Source organism: Cyphomyrmex costatus, unplaced genomic scaffold (genome assembly GCF_001594065.2).
Source record: "Cyphomyrmex costatus isolate MS0001 unplaced genomic scaffold, Ccosl1.0 scaffold683, whole genome shotgun sequence".
In the NCBI taxonomy this organism is placed as follows: domain Eukaryota; kingdom Metazoa; phylum Arthropoda; class Insecta; order Hymenoptera; family Formicidae; genus Cyphomyrmex; species Cyphomyrmex costatus.
The window spans coordinates 16082-26850 of NW_017280248.1; the positions used below are offsets into that span (position 1 = coordinate 16082).

At 43.5% G+C, this 10769-nt stretch overlaps 1 protein-coding gene across 1 annotated transcript; it reads left to right on the plus strand.

Annotated features, from left to right (window-relative positions):
- Positions 1-6141: 6141 nt before the first annotated feature.
- On the plus strand, positions 6142-9888 carry kek5 (leucine-rich repeat, immunoglobulin-like domain-containing kekkon 5 protein). Its single transcript, XM_018547716.1, has 3 exons — positions 6142-7032; positions 7218-7740; positions 8933-9888. Exons 1-3 carry the CDS (start codon positions 6142-6144, stop codon positions 9886-9888), a joined length of 2370 nt encoding a protein of 789 aa, XP_018403218.1.
- The last annotated feature ends 881 nt before the right edge of the window (positions 9889-10769 follow it).

Genomic DNA, 10769 nt, shown 5'->3' on the forward strand with positions numbered 1-10769 from the left:
CACGTTTTACGAATGTTTGTAATATATGTATCTCGAACGATTAAAATTATTTTCATATGTCGAGTATGATGGGCACACATGATATATTCGAATTCTTAACAGTGATGCAAAAAGAAAATCGAAGATAAATTAGGACTAATTCGTTTGCGCGATTCTGGTGCCTACCCGGTAGTCAATGATGGAACGGGCTAACGACTCCGTCCTTATTCTCCGCTAATTAACTATTAACGACTTATCGGGAAAAAGTGACCTCGGTCGAGAGTTCACGCGCCCTATCCGAGAGCGCCAGCGAGCGCCGCGTTTATAATTAGAAAGTCGATTACGATGGTGCCCCCATCGTTGCGCGGTGACCCGATGTAATGAAAACAGCACCCCCTCGATAATTCACGGAAAACGCGCTTTCCGCCGGAACCATTCCAGGCAGTGGTACGATTGACTAAACTCGTTCGCTTCTTCTTGTGCAAATTGATTATAATAGCCGCTGTCAAAGCTGTCTCTAATAAAACGTTGTTATATCGTGCGCTATTATATCGTATATTATTATATCATCGCATGCAATTATCGCGTCGTCGCATCGATACGCGCAGCATAATTCATACGACGCGACGTCTGGTCTCAACGTCTGGTCAATATTTATCGAACGCGCGGATCTCTGCAACCTGTTTAATGCATGTCATTTTGCACGATGAAATTAGGATTAGTCGAATAAATAAACCTGATTTCAGACAGAAGCATATTGAAGTCGCATTATTTGCTCTCGCTGAATTGCAAACTCTCGATTGACTCCAGACGATATCTAGCAATCTGTCATACAATATCACTCGCTTTGATTGAATTTCCTAATCTGAAGCTAGAAATAGTCACATCTTCGTCTTCAAATAACAGAAAATAGAGAGAAGCAATTTTACAATTAAATTTTCATGTCGCACTGAGAAAAACTGATTAAAAATGGACGAACCAAAATATTCTGACCATATCTATTAAAATTCTGGTTATCACAGCTAATAATATATTGTATATGTAAAATAAGAAAAATTTTTACATAACAAAGATTTTATATAGATATATGTATATTATATAATTTTTGTTACGTGTACATTTTTTGCTTTACATATATAATATTAATTGCATGATATATATTTTAAAACTACAAAGATAGAAAAAAGAGTGCAATTTTTTATTATGCATATTATGGCAATTAATTAAAAAAAAATCTTTATACTTAAATAATTTATGATTAAATTAATAGTATACATATATTCCCTGCATTTTTGCAATAAAATCTCTAAATTATAAGGAATCAAAGTATTCAGAACACAATCCGGCGTAAAACGCATTTGTGAAATAACGTGTAAACCGCGAGACAAGGATTCTTAGTTAGTTAGACAATGTTTCCGTAACTAAGTCAAGCCAGAGGTCACAATAATAACTTTAAACTCACTTTGTACGGCGCGATTGCATCGAAAACGAGATTCTCCTTTTCGCCTCATGGCCATTTGTATCACGACCAGGTAATTTAACAAAAAGTTGCTCGCGATATTTCGTTATTACGTTTAAGTAACGACGAGACACTGAATCTCTGAGAAGTTTCAATGGAGCGCCCTATACATGAGCGTTTTTTCATCAAAGTCCACGTTCAGTTCCTCAATTCAAGCGTTATCTCAAAGTACATATAACACGTATAAATCCGTCTGCCATAACTTCTTTGATATTCTCGGAAGACGGCCACGCGCGGCCGGTCGCCGTCGTTCAATAATCCTTATTTCTGCTGGGAAAAAGTTTCCGCAAAGAAGCTGGTAAGCATTGCGCGTGTTCTTCCTTCCTCGCAAATTACAAATTAAATTACAGCACTTTCGTAGGAAGCGCAAACTTCCCGAAAACTCATGGCTGCGAATCACTTACAGTAATCTGCGTCTTATACTTGCGCGATCGCTTCGTGATGAAAAAAAAAATCCTCTCGGCATATTTTGTTCGCGCGATGCTTTTCCTCCTCGCGTTCCACAAGCAGCATTCTTCTTACTTTTCTTCTTCCTAAACATCCCATATTTACTCGTAGTTTCCGCGGCGAAAGCTGCGTTGTGCTACTACTGCTTTCGAAAGTCATTTATAAGCATCGCGATATCCACCCACCTACTCGTCATACCGATCGTTACATCCGCCAATCATCGGTGTGTTTCGCGAGACCTTATTTCATACGCGAAAATATAGGACGGGCAGAGAGATCCGGCAGGATAACCACCGCCTCCGGTGTGTTGGCTCACATGATTGATGAAATTTGTGTAGGAGCAACAGGGCATACTTGCCGTACTCTCCGGTAACGGAACGCTCTTGATTGATAGAGGGTGTTCGAATTTGAAATTCCGCCCTATACGGAAAGTTGACCGCCCACTCCTGTCTCTCTCTCTCTATCACCCTTTCTCTTGTTCTCGCCTGATGTTTTTCTGCGTAGCACGCGAACGTACTAGACACGCACACGTTCACGTTGAACAACTTTTGCGTTTCCGCGTCCCACGACACGACTGCATGCGGTAGGAGGTTCCTTCCGGCACGGTACACGCGTGTCGGCCAAAGGACACACTCGTCTCATTCGTCCATCATTCATTCAGGCTAAAAGCCGCTCCAGTCCGTATACAAGCTCCTCACTTTCCCCGTATCCTCGTTGGCTCAGTTATTTACAAGTCAAATGTGGTCGATCGATGTGACTAGGATCGAGGGGACAGGACCATCGTCGTGAAGCCGCTTCGCCATCGGAAGCAGCGAGACGGAACAGCGGGATGGATATACGAATCGAAGCTCAACGCATACGCGATGTCTCACACGAGTATCATCTTTTAGCGTTTCTCTCGTCGTTTTGTCCGTGTAATATTAACTCTCCGCGCACGTACGTGCCTTTCCTTCGGAATATATTTCATAGAAGAGAGAGAAAACGCTCTCCGTGTCTCTCATAAGCCGTACACATGCCGAGCAGCATGCCGCGGTTCAAAGAGCACTGTTTCAGCTTCAGATCTAAAGTGACACGTGGGCAAAGGGAAAAGGGGCTGAAATGTGCATGGCAGTTTTAGAAGGTAATACTCTCAGTACGTATGTGTGTTGTATTTTGACCGCGTGGCAGGCAGGACCGATCGAGCTCGAAAGAACTGTACTTTGTCGCGGCCACGACAATCAAATCTCGGGGCTATGGGGAAGTGTAGCGACCGCAGGCGTCCTTGCGGACAGAGACTTCAAAAAGTTCCGACGTCGCGCGAAAAAGGCGAATGTGTACGCGAAAAGTTGGCGGAAATCTACTACGGCGAGCACGGTTCCCAGCGGAACGGTTTTCCCGCTGGAATTCAGCCGCGATCTTTGGCGAATTTCTCTCTGTTTTCCCACGATGTTAATCCACAATGACGCATAGTTTGCTTTTGTACGCTTCGAAATGGACAAGTTACGCGATTTCAATTATTACACACACTGTGACTCGCTAACGATCCTCACCACGGTGTTCTCGAGTATTGAATCATGTTTAATTTTTAACTGTTTCGGTCTTTCGCGAACGTTCCAATTTCGCTCGACTGGATATATATATTGTTTCCTTACTCTAAAAGTGACACAACTGAACAAATTGACTTTCTTGGAAAAGAAGACAAAACTATTTTTCTACTTGACAGACAATTATTGACTAAAATTAACTAACTGGCAAGAAGACTACATCCGGCCTGTCTAATTTGAGTTCTGGAGCAAAAAAGTTCAACGCGACTAAGATTTCATCAACTGTAAAATATTGGTAAGTGTCGCTCGTTCGAAATCTTACCCATATTGAGTTTTTTTTTACATCGATAGCTTTACGTTTTGGCTCGTATTTATTAAAAATGACGTTTATTAAAAATAACTCAACATGTCTATGTGTATTCCCAATAGTTCGTATTTATCTCGCGCGATCAATTAAAGTAACTAGATTTAAAATAAAATTTCTTCTTCAAACTTTGGTCACCAAACTGTCTTAACTCTAAATGTTTCTGTAGATCTATCCTTTTTATTTATAAAAACGGTACAACTCAAAGTGTGTCACTCTTGTTGAAGATCTCTTTGAAAACCTTAAGAAGTACACAAGTGCTATTTGATGGATGAACTGTGAAGTTAATTCAGTTTTGATGATTAATAGAGTAATCGTTACCTAATTCTTTGTAATAACTTAAAAATAATATTGTATACGTTGTATCACTCTTGAATTAAAAGAACAATGTTCTTAACATAATCAAGTGTCATCTTTATCGTATTCATGTTATGACTTTTAAAAAAATGAAAACTTTTAAAAAGATTTTTTATTCGTAGCGATTTTGATGATTTTTTGGAAATATCTAAAAAATTAATTGAAACTGAATATAATTTTATAGATTTTCTAAATAATTATGTAGGAGACGCACAACCTGATTACTAGAAAGTCAAAACTTTTTGCAGCATGGCTCATCATAGTTATTTTTCTGCATAGTTATTTTTATGACCCAACAAATTTATTTAAAAAATCTGTATTTATAATTTTCATACTTCAACAAAATTATTCTTTCTGTATAATAACTTGAAAATTACATTTTCTGATACTTTAAAATAAATGGATGATATAAGTTTGAAGTGTATTTATCACGAAACGGAATTTAAGGAATAATATACATAAAATATACATCAGTAGTATACATATCAGTAGATATTTGTCTCTAATATCTAACTGAGGTAGGATTCTGTGGACCAATCACCCACAAATCAGAAAAACTATTTGATTCGAGAAACGAATATAGGCCTCGGACAAAAGAGGTCTATAGACGTCCTATGCTCCACATAAGGAGTTAAAAGGTGTCGTTATACATAAAATAGTTGGATTAAATGCACGAAATTAAAATCGCGTTCTAGTAAATCATTTCGAAATGTTGTTTCGAGATGTATAGATTCTTTCATCGGAATGTTGTAATTTATAGGCACTTTCCTCTTACCGAATTTCAACCGATAGGAAGATCCGGAATTGTACTCGCCACCCGTCGGCGGAAAGGCTAATTTGATGCATAATCTCGGACTCCACGGCGATAATAACAGGGGTGAAGCTTGTTTTAGTTGTTGTGCTGTATTAATTTAACTTCGGCGACGCGTCGACACGACGCCGGCATCGCAGAACGCGATGTTGTAATGGTATTAAGCTAAATTGCCAACAGTTCTCGGCAAGGTATTCCGTCCTGCTCTGAGATTAGCGGCGTTGACTAACAAAAATAAAGGAAAGACAGGCTCGTGGGAATGTAAGTAAGGGGGAGGAAGACAGAGTGGCCGGGGAAACGCGAAGAAAATCCCGGAGGTCTCCAAACTGCCTTAGACATAGCTAGACTTGTCCGATAACATGGAAAGTCGAGTTGAGTGTTGTTGTACATCGAGCCACAAAATAACTTTGCGCTATTCACGCAAGTGACAGATATTGTTGTAAAAAATAGCGGTAAATATAAAACTGTCAATATAGGCAATGATTCTTATTCCAAACCTCTTAAATTCGAAATTTTCTAATAGTTCGTGTTCGTGAATTATAGCAATTCTAATTCAAATCAAATCGAACTTTATCTGATTCGATTCGATTTCGCACATCTCTAGCAAATGGTTAGATAGAGAAGTGCTGGGAGCGCGGGAAAAACGACAAGTATATTTTATATGATGGCATTTATCATAGCGAAATCGTATATCGGGTAATTTGTTCAGGGACAGTCATGCACAATTATCTCAACGTACATTAACTAAAAGTGTCAAATAGCGTATGGGATATTTGTATGACATACAAATTATTCAAAATTATTAAGCACCGCGTATTATTTAGTAATAATTAATTCCGGCTGCGTATACGTAATATGATTATTCGATCGTGTAATTAAACAATGATCCACATCCGCGTTCAACTATCAATAATGGTGAATGTACGTAAAACGCGCAGCTAGTTGCCCGCGTTGATAAATATTGAACGGAATGCATTAGTTACATGTTGCATATTTCTCTCCGACGGAACATCCCAAAAGACGAAACTCCGCTTTCACATGCATGCAACTGCGCTCGGCTAAGTAAGTTCTGCGGTCGCAGTACCACAGTCACGTTCTAACGTCATCGCGCACGTTTCTGCTGTTAACAGGATTCCTCGAGATGGTACCGAGAACGGCGAGCCGGTGGCTGCTTTGTGTGGCGCTTATGGTCGCCCTGTGTCAAGGCCAGGAGGACTGGATGCAGTGCTCGTCGACGTGCAAGTGCAAATGGGTGTCCGGTAAGAAGACCGCCGAGTGTATTAAGCAGAACCTCACGCAGGTGCCAGGAGACCTTTCGCCTGAGATCCAGAGTCTCGATTTGACCGGCAATCGCATAACTCATCTCGTTCGCGATGCGTTTAGTCGCGTCAATCTGGTTAATCTGCATAAGCTGGCGTTGCGCGATTGCGGCATTGAATCGATTAACAGGGACGCTTTCAGCGACTTGAAGATCATCATCGAGATCGACTTGTCGGGCAATAATATTCGCAATCTACATCCAAGTGTCTTTTACGAAACTCAAAAGTTGCGAGTGCTGCTACTCGATCAGAACAAATTGAGGATGCTGGAGAACGGTCTGTTCTTCAATCTCACCTTCCTGCAGAAAGTCACGTTGTCCGACAATAGGTTGGAGCGGATCGAGGAGCAGGCGTTTCGCAATTTGCCAAACTTGCATTCCCTCGCGTTGGACGGGAATAATTTCAGCACCCTGCAACTGCAGAGCTTCGAGAGTCTGCCCAAGCTCGGCAGTCTCGAGCTCCAAAATAATCCATGGAACTGCAACTGCCATCTCAAAAAGTTCCGCGACTGGGCGATCCAGCGCAAATTGTACACACAGCCAACCACTTGCCAGCAACCGTCCCACATGATCGGCAAGATGTGGGACGAAGTTAGTAGTGATGATTTCGCGTGCAGACCGAAGATCAACAACATTGAGCCGTCAAACAAAATCGAGATAGCCAAAGGAGATGTGACAATGTCGTGCAGGGCAACGGGAATTCCACGTCCTGAGGTAATTGTATTTTCAAGCGTACACATGACAATATTCTAGTATTTTATAAATTGAAATCAAATAAGTGTCCTGATGATCTAAAGTTTGTAGTGAAAAAAAATGCGATTTAATATTAATCTTGCTATTTTATTTTAAAATTTTTGTATCATCGCACTATGAAACTTCACATTACATGTCTATTTCAGTTGTCATGGACGCATCGTAATCGCGTTTTAAGCAACGTCACAAAACGCATGAGCAACGACAGATCTTACATACTCTTATCGAACCATGAATGGTTAAATCTCACTGTCATCGATGTGCTGCCTTCCGACAAAGGTGACTACATTTGCCGCGCGAAGAGTCCAGGCGGCGAAGCGGAGAAAAATGTGACTCTGTCCGTAATGGGCGATGCTCTGGGCGGCAGGGAGAACTTCATCAGCTTGCCCCTCGCCATCGGACTGGGTGTCACCGCGTTGTGTCTGCTGATCGTCACAGTAGTACTCTGCGTGTGCTACTGTCGTCGTCGCCGTACCAGGCATGACGAGAAAGGCCTCGAAGCGGCGTCCCTAGAGCATCACGGTCTCGGCGAACAGGAGAAATCCCTGATTACGACCATTAACCCGGTCGTGAAACCCCCGAGGCGCTACGAGGCGCCTTCAGTGACATCGCATAGTACGGAGATGACGGAGCTGAATCGCACGTTGCTCGACAACGACTCGGTTTTCGGTCAGTACACAGCCTATATTACTAAACAGTGCGCGGCTAGGTGCTAGCGAGAAACTATCTTACATTAATTTCGATAAGCGATTTACCTCGAAACCGCGCATTCGCGGACATTCATTCAAGATCGACAGAATTCATCGGCGAATATGGCCCGATATGATTCCTTAACAAATCACGGAACATCGGTCATTTCGTTTGAGTAGAATTCTTCCTCCAAGCAGGAATGAAAACGACCTCTATATGTCGCTTATATATAATGTACAAACAGCGTGTATGCATGTGTGTGCGTGTAATTATAAATCGATTCGTTCCGTGCCGAGCGCGGACTATCATGCGAGAATTGTCCGACCAGGTGCCATCGATCTTAAGGTAAGAAGAGCCCGCCAAGTGGCAGTTAGGAGACTAATGAAGATCCGTTAGGGACGCTTATAATACATCAGGCACCCCTTAATATAACATTTGCGCTGCGAACACATTCGTCATCCGTGTTCGTCCATTGATATATCATCCTTTTAGGAATAATATTTTCTGTAGATCAGAACAGAGATTTGAATTTCTAGCTTCTAACGCGAGAACGTTGATTACGAGTTGCATAGTAAAATCGCTATAACATATAATTGTATTATAAGTAATGACGACAATAAGGTACGCTGAGCAACATGTGTGTGTAGACTTGCGTGTCGTTATTTAATGAAATATTTTTCGATGAAGTTACACGCAGAGACTCGTATGTGATAACACACAATCGAATTTCTATGAATCCGGAATACTGTAGAGAAAATATTAATATATGACTTTAACGTCATATTCGAATCTTGCAGCAAAATTCAGTCAACTTTACGAGTTTTAAGGAAACTTCAAAGCGACACGATGTAGGATCAAGCGTTCGCTTGACCGACGACACTCAGGAAAATGCGGTTACATTTTCCAGCTCAATTGACAAAGCGCTCTTCCAATTACGATCATATCGCGACCAATCCGATTAAGAGCATTCGTCCACTCTCGTTTGAAGGTAATATCAATATCGCAGAACGCGTACTAAAACATCCTGGCAATCTTCTCACTTGCGCGTACGTCTTTTTATACTCGCGGACCTCACGTGCGCGATTTTTTTTTCTTCCCGTTTTTTTTTCTCAACCTCACTTAGATTTTCTTTTTTAACGTTCGTCCTTCTCTTTTGTTCATGTTCTCGCAGCTGACGGTGTCGGGAGCGGTGTCGTCGGCGGGGTAGGCAGCGGCGTAGGCGACGACGAGAAGGAGCACGAACGAGCCACGCCGGAACTCGACGGGGGTGGCAACGGCGGCGGCATTGGCGGTGGCGGCGGCGGCGGCGGCGGCACATTGCCGCGCGGGAGCGCCGGTTACCACCACCGACAATATCCGCCGGACCTGCTGGCCTTCTCCGGCGGTCGCGGCGCATCGCCAACTAGCCAGGCGTCAACAGCGCCTGACAGCACGCGTCTGCCTAGTCAGCAAATGATAGTACCGGCGGCGGCGGCGGCGACAACGGTTGCGACGGCCTCATCGTACGGCTCACCGCCGTCAGGCCAGTATCACCCAGCCGCCTTCAAGACGTTGCCGCACAGCCGTAGCGCGACACCGTATGGTCTCGGACCATCATCGTCGTCGTCGTCACCGATGGCGCCGGTGTTACCTCGTCACGGTTACGTGACGATTCCGCGACGACCGCGAGCGCCTAGCTGGAGCAGTGCACCCCCAACGTCGCCCACCGACGCCCTCGAGCCTGTGTACGACAATCTAGGACTTCGCACTACGGCGGATGGCAGCTCGATGTTGTCGCTCAATAAAAGTCCGGAACCAGCAACCTCCATGAGGGGCCGGCCGCTTCCAGGCACGCCGGGGGGTTCGCACTACGGATCGATCCAACGTAGCACCCCGAATATCTTGACCAGTCATCCATTGGACCGAGTAGCGCCGGAAGGTGCAGCTGAATGGCCGCTTAAGTTGACGGACGAGAGCATGGACGGCGGTCATCTGTTACTCACGCAGCAGCAACAGCAGCAACAGGCAGCCACTAGCAACACCCTTGGTAGAAAAGTGCCGCCGAGACCGCCGCCAAAACCCAAGAAGAAATCCGCCAATGGACCGACGTTGTACGAGGACGAGGGTGAGGACGGCACGGAAGTATGATATCTTGAGCATCGTCCGCGATGAGAGCGACTGGTCGTAGTACGCCACGATGGGGCGTGCGTGACCACACTTACAATAAACCGGTAGTGCCTTTCGAGACGCGTGTCTCGCACGCGCGAGACTTCCACTCCGTTTAGCGAGTTGCAGTCTAGAGAATAAACAAAACGAGGAGACTCTTCTGGGAGACTTTAGGATCTACGGATGGACACGGGTGGATCGCCGAAATCGCTGACGATGATATTTTAGAGGAGGACACGCCGATCGGACATTCGTGTCACCTATATTCCCGTTCCTCAACTTTCCCTTCCTGTAAGTTATCTTGTAAGTTATTTATTGAACGTTACGGAGCACCCGGAGTATCCGAAACCAACAAACCGTGATCTGCATGAATTATTTTCCGAACGATCCGATCGTTCAAAGGATCCTTCCTTGTCCCTCGTCTCCTCCTATGTATCTTTTTCTCTTTTTTTTTTCCTTTTTTTTTTATCAGGTTCCTTTAGCGTTTTATTTGACGCTCGCCACGCGCCGTAAGGTAATAACGTGATAAATATGAATAAGACGGACATTGCTGCCGGTATTAGTCGATAAGGCGAAACCTATTCGCGTTTTGTGTGAAATTTACGCGAAGCACGAAGCAACTTGAAGTACTGAACGCGAATCATTCCGCGATACCAGTGAATTCGTCTTCTATTCGTGTTAAATTCCCGCAATGGGAAATCGCGATCGTAACGGTGCGATTCGCGTGTATAAATGGAAGTGTTAAGATTCAGGCAAGGCAACGTTTTGCACATGTTACATTTATGCGGTAAACATGATGAGAATTTAACATTGTTAAGAATTTATCTAGCTGTTATACACCTATCGCGTTTTCTTTTTGACAT

Coding starts and splice junctions, on each gene's coding strand:
- kek5 (XM_018547716.1), top strand. CDS start 6,142: ATGGTACCGAGAACGGCGAGCCGGTGGCTGCTTTGTGTGGCGCTTATG. Junction 7,033..7,217: donor CGGGAATTCCACGTCCTGAG/GTAATTGTATTT, acceptor TGTCTATTTCAG/TTGTCATGGACGCATCGTAA. Junction 7,741..8,932: donor CGACAACGACTCGGTTTTCG/GTCAGTACACAG, acceptor ATGTTCTCGCAG/CTGACGGTGTCGGGAGCGGT.